General features: G+C 37.5%; 3 protein-coding genes across 5 annotated transcripts in view; all 3 read left to right on the forward strand.

Annotated features, from left to right (window-relative positions):
* The window catches only part of LOC110378300 (vesicular glutamate transporter 1), a 38,650-nt gene extending 30,537 nt beyond the window's left edge, over positions 1–8,113 (forward strand). For both annotated transcript variants that reach the window (XM_064034477.1, XM_064034476.1), the window contains exons 6-11: positions 192–292; positions 879–1,035; positions 2,225–2,397; positions 2,815–2,918; positions 3,306–3,426; positions 3,928–8,113. In XM_064034477.1, coding sequence (XP_063890547.1) covers positions 192–292; positions 879–1,035; positions 2,225–2,397; positions 2,815–2,918; positions 3,306–3,426; positions 3,928–4,134 — 863 coding nt within the window. In that variant the 3' untranslated portion in view covers positions 4,135–8,113. The remainder of the gene's footprint in view (positions 1–191; positions 293–878; positions 1,036–2,224; positions 2,398–2,814; positions 2,919–3,305; positions 3,427–3,927) is intronic.
* Positions 8,114–9,094: 981 nt separating this feature from the next.
* LOC110378297 (probable RNA-binding protein 46) lies at positions 9,095–12,106 on the forward strand. Of its 2 annotated transcripts, none has more exons than XM_021337492.3 (4): positions 9,095–9,972; positions 10,341–10,825; positions 10,905–11,112; positions 11,303–12,106. In XM_021337492.3, exons 1-4 carry the CDS (start codon positions 9,316–9,318, stop codon positions 11,495–11,497), a joined length of 1,545 nt encoding a protein of 514 aa, XP_021193167.3. In that variant the 5' UTR covers positions 9,095–9,315; the 3' UTR covers positions 11,498–12,106. The 2 variants fall into 2 exon arrangements, with proteins under 2 accessions (XP_021193167.3, XP_021193166.3); XM_021337491.3 differs by having other exon boundaries at positions 9,096–9,972; positions 10,335–10,825.
* Positions 12,107–13,009: 903 nt separating this feature from the next.
* On the forward strand, positions 13,010–15,114 carry LOC110378301 (aspartate--tRNA ligase, mitochondrial). The gene has a single exon (XM_021337502.3). The coding sequence runs from the start codon at positions 13,193–13,195 to the stop codon at positions 15,095–15,097; it is 1,905 nt and encodes a 634-aa protein (XP_021193177.3). The 5' UTR covers positions 13,010–13,192; the 3' UTR covers positions 15,098–15,114.
* The last annotated feature ends 22 nt before the right edge of the window (positions 15,115–15,136 follow it).

A 15,136-nucleotide genomic window follows, 5' to 3' on the forward strand; every position in this document is an offset into this window, starting at 1 on the left:
AGTGACACTACAATTTGTCAGCCCAATATGCCGCCACAGCGAGAGTCCATTCTAGTAATAGCTACATTTCTTTGATATTTCCTTCAATTTTCTTGTTTTAAAAAATCACGTTTTGGATACCAGCCCATAAAACTATTAAAAAGTGAGAAAAATGTTCTTCAATATTAACATAAAAATAACGTGTTTTCCAGGCCTCTCGGGTTTGATATGGACAACGATATGGTGGCTCGTCGTTAAGGAATCTCCTGAGAAAGATCCTCACATCAGTCCCGCAGAACTTAAGTATATACAGGTAAGGTAAACTTTGCAATAGATTAGAAGAGAAATTTGCGATACATAGATATTGGTTAAGATGTGTAAAAAAGAATGTAACTTCAGTATTTTTTTCTTTGCATTCAACCTTTGGGGTTGAATTGATTTGAATTTGATTCACCTTCGGATGAAGAAGAATTATCTTTTGAAAAAAAAAATGCTTCTGCCAAACTAAGCCAACACGTCAAGCTACTCCAATCTGTGAATTTTCCCAATCAACATTGGATCTTATACTCTCGATATAAAGTTAAAAATCTATTAAAAAATTACATTGACACATTGTAGTAGCTTGTCCTGTAGTTGATAAAAAAACTATATTTTATATAAATACTAGCTGACCCAACAAACTTCGTATCGTTTAAACCTTCCCTGGACCTCTACGAACATTTTAAAACCAAAATAACCCAAATCGGTCCAGCCATTCTCGAGTTTTAGTGAGACTAACGAACATCAATTCATTTTTATATATAAGAAGATTTCTGATACATTTACTTTTAAATCAGTTTGTTTGATACAAATTTTCCTTACCTAACCACCCTTAAGATATTACCAATTTTTTACCCCAGGACTCCCGCGGCACTCAAGCAGTGGAAGGCTCAAAGATCCGTCACCCGTGGAAAGCGATGCTAACGTCGGGGCCGGTGTGGGCGATCGTCATGGCACACTTCAGTGAAAACTGGGGCTTTTATACGCTGCTCACTTTCCTGCCTACTTTTATGCAAGGTATTGTTGATATTTTTTTTCTGAAATCATAATAATCATGCAGTCTAAACCTGGACAAAACATCGGGGCCCGTTTACGGTGCTCACTTTCCTGCCCACTTTCATGCAAGGTAATGTTGATTTAATTTGTTATAATAAGAAATAGTATGAAGATTGAAGGCTCAAAGATCCGTCACCCGTGGAAAGCGATGCTAACGTCAGGGCCGGTGTGGGCGATCGTCATGGCACACTTCAGTGAAAACTGGGGCTTTTATACGCTGCTTACGTTCTTACCTACTTTTATGCAAGGTATTGTTGATTAATTTTTTCTGAAATAATAATAATCATGCAGTCTAAACCTGGACAAAACATCGGGGCCCGTTTACGCTGCTCACTTTCCTGCCCACTTTCATGCAAGCGAGGTAATGTTGATTTAATTTGTTATAAGAAATAGTATGTAGATTGAAGGCTCAAAGATCCGTCACCCGTGGAAGGCGATGCTGACCTCAGGGCCGGTGTGGGCGATCGTCATGGCACACTTCAGTGAAAACTGGGGCTTTTATACGCTGCTCACTTTCTTGCCTACTTTCATGCAAGGTAGTGTTGATTTATTTTTATATAGGAAATACATAATACTTAATACATTATGTATTATTAATATATTTAGCCTAATACTTCAGTATTTTTCCTGATACATTTATTGGATGTTTTAATGGAGTCTGCTCTACGGTGTTAATAGATGTTTCCTGCGAGAAGACAATGATCTAAAAATCATATATGTATGGTTTAGAAAACTGTAGAACACCCTGATCACATCGCAACCCATAAAATATCTATATGATATTTTTGTTCATTGCATAAAATAATGATTGCAACGCCATCTAGCGGCACCGATTGTAATTACCCAACTAATATACACAGCGTGTAAGAATACGAGATGTTATCACAAGCTAAGCTTCGTTTTCTTATAAAGTTTTTCTCACCGAGACAATGATAATGTAATTTATACTAAGATTATAAAGCTGAAGAGTTTGTTTGTTTGTTTGAACGCGCTAATCTCAGGAACTACTGGTCCGAATTGAACAATTATTTCGGTGTTAGATAGCCCATTTATCGAGGAAGGCTATAGGCTACTATTTATCCGGGTTCGTGCCGAGGTTCCCACGGGATGCAGGTGAAACCGCTGGCATTTAGCTTTTTATAAATTCCAGATGTATTCAAATTCGAGACATCACAAACCGGCTTCTTATCGGCCGTACCGTACCTAGCGATGGCGATAGTACTACAAGTCGCCGGCCACGCGGCTGACTGGCTGCTGCGAAGAGGCATCATGTCTAGAACTAATATTAGGAAGCTGTTTAATTGCGGAGCTTTTTTGTCACAGGTGGGTTTAATTTTTAAACTTTCGGGGTCCTTTTGGAAAAGATCATTTACCTAGCCTTTTCTCAACTTTTCGACCTCCAGTCTATAGGATAAAGCTGAGTACCAGTCTTTTATCTGATCTGTCAACGCCAACAACCAGATGGTCTGACAACCTGTCGTACTAAGGGATAAGACATATGACTGCACGTAACGACTGCAAAAAATGTAGGTACAAATGGAGATGTTCCTTTTTTACTAATCTTCAATTTTCCATGTATTTCTGTTTGAAATAAAGAGAAGGCGAAAACGTGCCGACCCCAAATAAAGTTGGGATAAGGGCCAGAGGATGATGATGATTCTCTTTGAAACGAATCAAAGGTGGGATTGTCGTAAATAAATTATTTCTATCACTAACTTTTGATTTTCAACACATTTTCAGACGGTGTTCATGGTAGCGGCGGCTTACTCGACCACTGTAACTGGGTGTATAGTGTTCCTCACTGTTGCAGTTGGCCTTGGAGGATTCGCCTGGTCAGGATTCAGGTAAATAAATTAAAAATCATTTAAAAAAAAAACCTTCCCAGTATTAGACAGCCAATTTATCGAAGTAGGCTATATGCTGCTTCTCACCAGGCGTGCGAAGTAGTTCTTACGAGACGCGAGTAAAACCGCTGGCGGGCGGTAGCGCTAAGAAGTTTATAATTTTGCACTACCTAACCTACCTACTGATATATGACATTGAATTAGTTGAACTTTATTTATTCATATACATACGATACAACACACGCTTCAAAAAAACATTCTAAACTCAACTTAATTTCAAAACTTTAAGGCATTAAATCGTCTTTTTTAAACAACATGCATCCTCGGAAGCCACAAAGCCCAAAATCACTTGTCACATTAACCAAACTCCCATTATAACAATTTCAGCGTGAACCACTTGGACATAGCGCCGCCTCACGCCAGCGTGCTCATGGGCCTGTCTAATACTATCGCCACTCTGCCTGGCATCATCAGCCCGCCGCTAGCAGGATCTATTGTTACTGATAAGGTACGTATTTTTATGATAAAATGGAGTTTAAATTAGTGTTCACACCAATTCAGGTTGTTCTTATCGGTAGTGAAGTAGTCCCACTGCGGGACACAAGACTTCTCTCACACATCAACCCAGTTACCCGGGCGTTACCCCTTTATAAAATTGGTTGTAAGACTAATGGCTTCTGACTACCCGTAACGACTGCCAAAGATGTTCAAATGACTGCCGTGACCTACACTTTATCGTGCCCTGCGAAACACGGTCATTGGTGTCCAAGATATATTTACTTAGAGAGTACATACAAACTTAGAAAAGCTACATTGGTACTTGCTTGACCTGGAATTGACCCAATCTTAGTCTTATAGTTTAAGAGATTGGTTCTACAAATTTTATGCAACAAAACATGGCGGACTTAATGCCATAGTCATTCTTTCCAGTAAACCTTAGGGTGATGCAGAGAAAACATGGTGATTGTTTATCCACAAATAATAATAATAACTTCTATTACAATTCCAGACAGCAGACCAATGGCGCATAGTATTCTTCATCTCCAGCGCCATCTATCTACTCGGCGCAGCTGTGTACGGCGTCCTCTGCTCCGCCGAGCTACAGCCCTGGGTGCTCGAGCTCGATACCGACGCCAGCTTCGATACCGACGCCGACACACTGTCAACGCCCGCCGGACTCGATAACAAGGGACTGGAGTACCAGAATGATATGTAACACCAAGAAAAATTATAAAAATGACAAAAACTTCGAAGAAAACTGCAAAAATTGCGTTATAAATTGAAAGTTTTGAGATTTTTTGCATTATTTTTATGTTGTTGTCGTCTGTATAGACACCTGTATCCTTCTATAAGTTAGTAAGAACAGTAAAATGTAACATTTTCTATCAAAAAAATCTCTTGGCGCCCTATATTTCGCGGAACTACAGCCCTGGGTGCTCGAGCTCGATACCGACGCCAGCTTCGATACCGATGCCGACACACTGTCAACGCCCGCCGGACTCGATAACAAGGGGCTGGAGTACCAGAATGATATGTAACACCAAGAAAAATTATAAAAATGACAAAAACTTCGAAGAAAACTGCAAAAATTGCGTTATAAATTGAAAGTTTTGAGATTTTTTGCATTATTTTTATGTTGTTGTCGTCTGTATAGACACCTGTATCCTTCTATAAGTTAGTAAGAACAGTAAAAAAGTCGCATTTTCTATCAAAAAAATCTCTTGGCGCCCTGTACTCCGCCGAGCTACAGCCCTGGGTGCTCGAGCTCGATACCGACGCCAGCTTCGATACTGATGCCGACACACTGTCCACGCCCGCCGGACTTGATAACAAGGGGCTGGAGTACCAGAATGATATGTAAAACCAAGGAAAATGACGAAAACTTTTAAGAATACTGCAAAAATTGCGTTATTAGCTGAAAATTTTGTGATTTTTTGCATATTGTTTATGTTGTTATCGGCTGAATAGACACCTATTTCGTAGGATAAGTTAGTGAAAACAGTAAAAATTACGCATTATCTATCAAAAATATAATTTCTGTCGTTTGATCTTCACGCCAGCTTCGACACCGATGCCGACACACTGTCCACGCCCGCCGGACTCGATAACAAGGGACTGGAGTACCAGAACGATATGTAAAAGCAGGAAAAAATATAAAAATGACGAAAACTTTGAAGAAAAACAGCAAAAATTGCGTTAAAAGTTGATAATTTTGTAATTGTTATGTTGTTATCGTCCGAATAGTCGCTTATATCCTAGTGTATAAGTTGGTGAAAACAGTAAAAAAGACGCATTTTCTATCAAAAATAGAATTCTGTCGTTTGATCTTCACGCCAGCTTCGATACCGATGCCGACACGCTGTCAACGCCCGCCGGACTCGATAACAAGGGGCTGGAGTACCAGAATGACATGTAAAACCAGGAAAAGTGATTAAAATGTAGGAAGGAAAAACAATGAACCACAATAATGACGGAAACTCGGAAGAAAACTACAAAAATGGCGTCATAAGTTGCATATTTGCTAATTTTCATATTGTAATCGGTTATATAGACACCTGTATCCTAGGATAAGTTATTGATAACAGTAAAAAAGTCGCATTTTCTATCAAAAAAATCTCTTGTCGCCCTGTATACTTTGCCGAACTACAGCCCTGGGTGATCGAGCTCGATACCGACGCCAGCTTCGATACCGATGCCGACACACTGTCAACGCCCGCCGGACTGGATAACAAGGGACTGGAGTACCAGAATGATAGGTAAAAGCAGGAAAAGCTATAAAAATGACGAAATCTTGGAAGAAAACTGCAAAAATGGCGTTATAAGTTGAAAAATTTGTGTTTTTTTGCATATTTTTTATGTTGTTATCGGCTGTATAGACACCTATATCATAGTATAAGTTAGTAAGATCAATGAAATGTAACATTTTTTATCAAGAAAATCTCTTGGCACCCTGTACTCCGCCGAGCTGCAGCCCTGGGTGCTCGAGCTGGATACCGACGCCAGCTTCGATACCGATGCCGACACACTGTCAACGCCCGCCGGACTCGATAACAAGGGGCTAGAGCACCAGAATGATATGTAACAGCGAGAAAAAATGACAAAAACTCAGAAGAAACCTACAAAAATGGCGTTTTGCGTTGTAATTTTTTGGGATTTTTGCATAGTTTTAATTTTGTTATCGGCCGTATAGACACTTATATCCTGGTAAAACCAAGAAAAAATATCAAAATGACGAAAACTTTGAAGAAACCTACAAAAATGACGGGTGGAAAATGGCGTTATAATTTTGTGATTTTTTTTATTTATGCCGTTATCGTCCGAATAGTCGCTTATATCCTAGTATAAGTTGGTGAAAACAGTAAAAATGGTGCATTTTGTATCAAAAGAATATTTTGGCGTCGTACTTCGACCTGACTTTTGCCCGACCGCCGACACACTTTGTGACATGTAAAACCAAGACAAATTATCAAAATGTAGGAAGAAAAAATTTATGAATCAAAAAATAGACGAAACTTGGAAGAAAACTACAAAAATGGTGGAAAATGAGTTGAAAATTGTTGCAATTTTTGTGTTTTTTTGCATATTGTTTATGTTGTTATCGGTTGAATAGTCGCTTACATTCTAGGACAAGTTAGTATGTACAGTAAAATATTGTGTAATTACTATAAAAAATTACGGAAAAATGATGTTCAATTTTTTTTAATTTTCATGTGATTGTGTGCTTATTACGTTTTTATTATTAAGCAATGATAAAATATATTTTTTAATTAAGACGTTTAATTAAGTGTATCATCACAGTTATCGGATTTGATCTTGACCACAATTATATTTTATCCTACTAATATTATAAATTTTCCAGTAAAAGAGTTTATTCTTACTATGTAATGCTATTCACTTATAATGTATAGTTAGTTGCCAGTGTGCTTATTTGCTTGCGTGTAAATATTATTTTAGTATTATTAAGAATGTATTATTGTATAAAAGCTCTGTATTTTTATGTTACTTTGCATAAGTGGATGCAATTTTCATGTGAATCAACTAAATTATAAAACGTCTTCAGGTTTAAAAGAACCTAAAATATCATCATCTGTCTAGCCTTTTTCCCAACTATGTTGGGTTCGGCTTCCAGTCTGACCGGATGCAGCTGAGTACCAGTGCTTTACAAGGAACGACTGCCTATCTGACCTCAACCCAGTTACCCGGGAAACTTAAATGATTCGGTTATCATTACAGTTAAAAGATTTTTTGTGTATATTTGGTTTGGCAGGTAATCAAATGCTTGTTACAATTTTATTGAGTACTTTAAAGATCTGTTTATGTATATGAATTTAAAATATTGATTGTGATAATTTTAGTTTTTAAGTTTTAAATAAAATATTTTCATAAGTTCTGCTGTAGCTTTAGAAATTAGATCTCTCATTACATACAACAACCGTTCAACACGCTTATAATAAATTGAAGACAAAAAATAAACTATATTTTTTGCATTTTTGTTTAAAAGCAGAAAGGACGTTTTGAATTGACTGCACGTGTAGCTGCCTTTTCGAACCAAAATGGTTTTATGTAAATACGTATAAACCAGGGGCCCGATTCTCCTAAGTTAATAATGTCAAAATTGAATCGCAGTAGCAGTTCTAACCTTAGCGGGCATTCTGCTCCTAATATATATAAGACCAATAGTATTTCAGTGACATTCGACTGGTTTGCTATTGGTCTGCCATTTGGTCTACACGGTAGTTTGCTCTACAATCATATTGCAATCGTAAATAATTTGCAGACAATATGATTCATTATTGAATCACAGAAACGGATAAACGTTTATTTAAAAGAAATATTGGTATGCCACATACGCTTCAATCGTAATTGAGTCGTGATTGGATCTCAGTCGGATGTGGATCGTATGTCGCTTAAGTAGTAGAATCGGCGTCCCAGTAGTGCAGCTGCGGCTGATTTCATGCATGTGCGGTACCTTAAGTTAATCCTAAGTTTCGACTACATTTTCATATCGTGCCAATCAAAAATGAACCTTATTCTCATATAGTTAAACTATTAGTTTTAAGAATGACTCATATTATCTTTTTGTAGGTATGTAAGCTCGCTTTGGATGTTACCATAATGCTGCATGTATTGAATAAAGGATATAATTATTTTGTACGTGATGTGAATTTGAAATTGTATTAAAGTTATTGAATTTATTTGATTTTTACTTTATCCCTTATTTCCTTAGATACCTATTGATTATAAAGATTATAAACTATTGATTTATCAACTAATATAATATAAAGAATGTAAATGAAAGTTCTAAAACATAAATGCTTCTTTAAAACAAAATCTGTCTATTTGTTTACTATGAAATATGAACCCCAAATCTAGGTGCCTAAAGTTACTGAACGGATTTTACGGTTTCAAAGGGTGAAAGAATCATTCATGTAGTATAGACGATTTATGTTAATACACAATTAAATAGGTCACTATAATAGTTTAAATAGAATCCAAATACACAAATTGAAAAAATTAAAAAAATCGAGTTCAGCCAAAATTTAAATTGAGAACAGCGCCATCTATCGTTAGTCTTGCAAATTGTCCTAATAAAAATCCTAATTAGCGATACCGTATCCAATAATTGTTATTAACTGTAGTAATTAGTATTTAAATACAAGCATTGTTTTAGTATAATGTACACATAATATGTAAATGAATTATTTTATTGTAACGTAATACTGATTATATTGAGTAGGTACCTACTCTTATTCATTTAAGTCCTTGTTTTAATGATATGTGTAATTTAAAGTATTTTTCTCATATGTTTTAATCAAATTTTAAGATTTTAGATTAATTTGTAGTTTACTTCATCATAATTATATTAAAAAATTATTAAAGTTGTTCTTTCAAATATACTACAAAGGTGTTTTGATGATATACTTTTAAAATAATTATGCTTTTATCCGTGCTTATTTATTCTCATTAAATAGGTCCCTTATTTAATTAACTTCACAAAATATATACATTTCGTTTTACTTGAATTACGTATACAAATCAAAGTTTTACCTATTTACCTCTTCCTCTTGATACACCGACACGGAACCAAATATAAGTATTCCTAAATAAAATCAATAGCAAATTATTATTCTAAATACATAACGAAGTTTTAACTATTATTTCTTTAATTAATAACCACTGCAATAATTTTAAAACATCTTAAACAAATTGAAAAACTTATTTACAATTGGCGGCAAATTCGAATGATCGACTACGTCACAACCGCCGCGCGTCGTTTGTCGGCAAGTGCTAAAGTATAAAGCGAGCCGCCACTTTGATTTGCCGCTTTTTCGCTACTCAGTCGATTAGCAGCACGGATTGATCAAGTTGACTGTTGTTGGCAATTTTAATAGTTACAATGGAAGAACAACGGTCTATGACGCAGAAACTCCTCGACCTGATGCAGGAGACAGGGTACCCCTTGGTCCAGCACAACGGTCAAAGGAAGTTCGGGCCGCCCCCAAACTGGGTGGGCCCCGCGCCCCCGAAAGGCTGCGAAGTCTTCATCGGCAAGCTGCCCAGAGAAATCTTCGAAGATGAACTGGTTCCCGTATTCGCAAAGATCGGTAAGATTTACGAAATGCGTCTCATGATGGATTTTTCGGGATCCAACCGTGGCTACGCGTTCGTTACCTATACCAATAAGGCTGACGCCTACACGGCCGTGAAAGAGTTGAACGGCTACGAGATAAGGCCGAAGCGACACATTGGCGTGGTGAAGTCTGTGGATAACTGCCGTCTCTTCGTCGGTAATATTCCGAAGACGAAGACCAAGGAAGAAGTTCTGGAGGAGCTTTCGAAGCGCGTGGGTGGCATTGTGGACCTGATTCTGTACAAGAACTGCTATGACAAGAGGCTGAACCGCGGCTTCGCTTTCGTGGAGTTTACCTCGCACCGAGCGGCGGCCATGGCGCGGCGAGCCCTGGTGCCTGGCTGCGTGAAGATTTGGGACCAAGAACTGATGGTGGACTGGGCCGAACCTGAACCAGATGTTGACGATGAGCAGATGCAAAAAGTGAGTAGATTCTAAAAAGTCGCTTTGCGTTTTTTGTTATACCTACCTGGCGTTCATATTTGTAATTTATTGCATTACATTATTTTCTTTTAAAGTAAATCTGTTGCCCTCTGGCGATATGCATACATTTACCTCATTATAGCGATGGTATTACATGCCTATAGCAAATGTATACTCTAACTTAATGCCTAATGCGCGCCGAATGTTTGCCCTTGGCTGACTGATATTATTACTGTAAATACTCATGAAACTGTCTCTGGACAGGTGTTCCAAAGTTTATGTGTCCAATAACAACTGTTTATAATTTTTATTATCTGCATGTAGTAAGCATTTAAATTTATAAAACCTGCATTTCTTTGCAGGTGAAGGTGCTCTATGTAAGAAACTTTCAAATAAGGACTACACCAGACACCATCCAATCGGTATTTGAGTCTGCAATCAAAAATCAAGTTGAACGAGTTAAGAAAATTTATGACTATGCATTCATTCACTTCTTCAAACGTGAACATGCTGAGTTAGCAATGAAAAAGCTTCAGAATGCAGAGATTGATGGTAGCAATATTGAAATAAGATGGGCAAAACCAGTTGTTCGTGAGATATATCGCATTCAGAAACTGAACAGAGGCAATGCAAAATTTAACAACTGTTTCAACTTGTCCCAAACACTCTTGATGTACAGGCAACAGATGGAAAATAATACTCATATTTCTTCTCCCAAAGAAGATGAAGGTATAGGTTCAGCCACTGCAGGAGAGTCCCCTTGTGGTTCACCATCGGACTCGCCCAACTACTCATATGCTCCCAAGGACCAATACCCATTGGCTCCAGCTAAGCTTGAATCAATGTGTAAAAGGTATGTAATTAACACCTTTTAATTTCCTTGTTAAGTTTCTTGAGTATGTTCACTTTTTTAATTTAATGATTTTTTTCAGGTACATGTGGGTACCACCTGTATACAACTTCCAGAAGTACTCGGACCCTATCCACTCAGAGCTTTGGGTAGGAAAAGTTGAACTACCACATGTTGGTCTGCCCCTGATCTCTCCGCCTCGTCGCTTTGGACCGCTGGCTACACGACCCTGTCTGTCAATGCAACAGGCGCAAATTGAAGCTGCTGAAACTGCATTGCAAGTAATAAAGGTATGTAATAAAATCGGTATAATCTAGCTAGGTTTTCTGTCTTTGCTTGCAATGTCTAGGAAAAATATTTTGCATACCTATTACCACTTCAAGACTTTTTATAACCAACTTATTTGATGTCCAAAATATACAAACATACCTGTGTAAATAAAATCACAGATACTAATAAAATTATCTGCTATTGTTACAGATGCTGAAAGCCAGTCACATCCAGCAGTCTATGCCGCCGCAGCCGCCGGTCGCGCCTGTCGCGCCTGTCTACCCTCCCATCATGTCACCGATGCAGACCTTGACCAACCTGCCATATGACTACATGAACCCACCGCCAACCCTCTTTCAACCTGGGCCGGTACCGCTCCCTATGCCAATATGGCGAAATGCTTGAATTTAAATTTTGAAGCTTAGGTAATAGTTTTTATATAAATTTTAAACCTTATTCCTGAGAGAATTAGGCTGAAATTTTGTTGTAACTGTTTGTTATTGTTATTGCTGCTCATGAAATCCTGACGGCAATCTGGTGGTTGTGCAGTTGGGATTTCATTGAATATTCGTTTTGTTAGCGAAAAAGTATTTTTAGGCTAAGCGACTTTTTTTGTAACATTTAGTGACTCCTCTTAGACAATTTAGTTATGTTTTGACCTATTTATGTCGGACGCGCAATCGCAGTTTTTCTTTGACAGAAGTTTCATTGTTTAATTCTTAATATAGTTAATATTTTCAATTAATATCTGAATTATTTTTAATGTAGGTAACTCAATTGATTTAATTGTTGAAAATTTAATTTTGAACATGTTATCATAGTAGTTATCTACTGGATTCTTTGATTTGTCAATATTACTTCGATAGTTGTAATTTTTTATAATAGGTGTTATTTACGTTATGTAAAGCTGCCTAATTTCAGTGCTTCCTTGTGCCTATATCCTAATATATTCAGAGTGAATGCACTGCTTTACTTTGTTAATGTTTACTATCGACTTCTATGTATTTTGTAGAATAAAAAGATCAAAAAAATATTCAATGCTTTAATTTATTAGTCCTGTGTATTTACCTCTGGTTTTTCCATGTTGGGGGCTTCCACTCTAAACCAGATCCAGTTTGAATAGTGACTTCCCCGTCTGACCTATTCAGCCCAGATGACTAGCAAAAGACTACAGAGTTGAGATGGAGCGGCAATTGTCCGAAACTAGTGAACGGATTCGAAAAATTATTTCATTTCAAAACATTTCTGAGTAGAATAGGCAAGGCTATCTGTATTTTATCCCGGCAGGCCGACTTCTACGGGACGCGGGTAGTACTTGGAAGTGCTTTTATTACTGCTAGCTGTCGACGCAGATGCTAGAAAAACAATTGCATCTGCTGTGGTCAGGTATCCCCAAACCTATCGAGAGGGCTCTGTGAATGGAAGCTAGCACACTACTGCAATACGTCTGTACCTATACAGATAGATAAGGTCGATTTATACTAGCGCAGAGTCGAAGCGTCTATCCAAAACTGAACATAACAAATTCAAAATAACTCCGCAGCGTAACGCACATTACTTCAGAGATTTTAAAAAGACGCGCGCACGGACAACGCTGATTGTCTATTTACTACACGTGAGAGTCCGCGCCTATTCTGGCGAATACGCGCGCATTCGTGTGGCTTCGGTTTAGTTGTAAAAAATTTGACGCTTCGATGCGCTTCGACTCTGCGCTAGTATTATTGGCCCTATAACCTTATTTAAAAATGGATTATTGATTTGGAATAGATTGAAGTAAGTAGCTTGATGTGCAAACAACAGCAAACAATGAACAGAATATTCCAACGGTCATCGTATCGTGACTAGAATCATCCTAAATTCATTTCTAAACGGATTATTACCTGTCATACACCTGTCACTGTCATTAGCAGACAATGTCAAATCGACGTCGGGTCGGGTGTAGATCGCGGTGTTATTTGTTTATTTCAATAATTTCATCAGTGTTTCATTGATTTTACCATTTATTTTGATTAAATAAGTAAGCCATAGAATCATATTTTTCAATACACAAGCATGTGAATACCATAGTCACGAAAGTACAGAAACAAATACAAAATAAAAATGCTGTCTAGAAACCTGTGTTTATATAGAAGTACCGTGAAGTATTGCTCTATATCGTCATGCTGCATGAAAACTAGTGTTAATACACACCGGCAGAGAACATTTGCTAACATTAGCTACGAATTTCCACAACATGAGAACATAACCTATAACCAATCGAGTTTTGTAAAGAAAAGTCTGCACGGAACGAAGCAGCTCGTTGATGAGGTACCAGAAGACATAAACTGCAATACATTTACGTATAGAACACATACATGTGGTGAGTTACGGCCAGAACATGAGGGCAAGAAGGTCACTCTTTGTGGTTGGGTGCAGTTTTCAAGATTATCCAAGTTTCTCCTTCTAAGAGACGCCTATGGCTTAACACAGTGTATAGTGAATAATGACAACATCAATCTGTCTGATATTCCTTTAGAAACTGTTGTCAAAATCAAGGGCACTGTCGCATTGAGACCTAAAGATATGATCAATCAAACCATGGCTACGGGAGAAGTAGAAGTTATTATTGATAAACTTGACGTACTTAACTCTGTAGATATGCTACCGTTTAACCTTAGAAACTACCAGAAACCTAAGGAACAACTGAGATTACAACATAGATATGTTGATTTGAGGTTTCCCGAAATGCAGCATAACTTGAGAGTGCGTTCACACATGCTGCATAACATGAGGAGGTTTCTGATTGAAAGTCATGGATTTGTTGAAGTTGAGACTCCCACGTTGTTCTGCAGAACCCCTGGAGGAGCTAGAGAGTTTGTAGTGCCAACCCATCACAAGGGGCTCTTCTACTCTCTAGTACAAAGTCCACAGCAGTTCAAACAAATGCTCATGTCTGGTGGTGTCGACAGATACTTCCAAGTTGCAAGATGTTACAGAGATGAGACAACTAGACCAGACAGACAGCCGGAATTCACTCAGCTGGATATAGAACTCTCTTTTACTAACTTGGATGGTGTCTTAACTATGATTGAAGAGTTACTCTACAGCACATTTGTAAAATCACTTCCAAAACCACCTTTCAAAAGAATAACATATAGAGAAGCTTTAACTAATTATGGTACAGACAAACCTAACTTGACTTATGACTTGAAATTCGTAAATCTAAAGAAATTATTCCCTGAAAAATCAAATGATGAGAACTTTGGTGCCTATGCATTACCTTATACTAAGGAAATTGGTAAATTAACTACTAAATACAAAGAAAAAATTAGAGAATTTGCCAAAAAGCATTCATGTAAAGTAGTTTTGAGTGAAAATATCACAAAAGAATTGGGCACTGATGTTGGCAGGCATATCCAGTGTTTAGTCAATGACTCGGATGCTACTATCATTGCTCTAGGTGAAGACGAAAATGCGTGCTTATGTTTAGGTGAAATAAGAGAGTTGATAGCATCACTATTAAAGTCTAATAACATGCTCCAAGTCAAATCAGATGTTGAACCATTATGGGTTGTAGACTTCCCATTATTTTTGAAAGGTGAAAATGGTTTAGAAACGTGCCATCATCCATTCACATCTCCCCATCCTGCCGACTTGCATTTACTGGACTCGGAGCCCCTAAAAGTTAGGTCTTTAGCTTATGATATTGTAATGAATGGTAATGAAATTGGTGGTGGATCAGTGCGTGTGCACAATGCTGAATTACAAGAGAAGATATTGAGGATTTTGAATATTGATCCGTCAACGTTATCGCATTTCTTGAATGCGTTGAAATGTGGATGTCCTCCTCATGCTGGTATTGCTCTGGGTATTGATAGACTAGTCACATTAGCATGTAATGCAGAATCAATAAGAGAAGTCATAGCATTCCCTAAATCACATGATGGAAGGGATCCTTTATCAGGAGCACCAAATAGCATAAGTGAAGACGACAAAAAGTATTATCATATTACTACAATAAAATAATTACTTCAATATTGTATAAGTTGTAAGAGTAATTTTTAA

The sequence above is a fragment of the Helicoverpa armigera genome, chromosome 4, assembly GCF_030705265.1.
Source record: "Helicoverpa armigera isolate CAAS_96S chromosome 4, ASM3070526v1, whole genome shotgun sequence".
NCBI lineage: Eukaryota > Metazoa > Arthropoda > Insecta > Lepidoptera > Noctuidae > Helicoverpa > Helicoverpa armigera.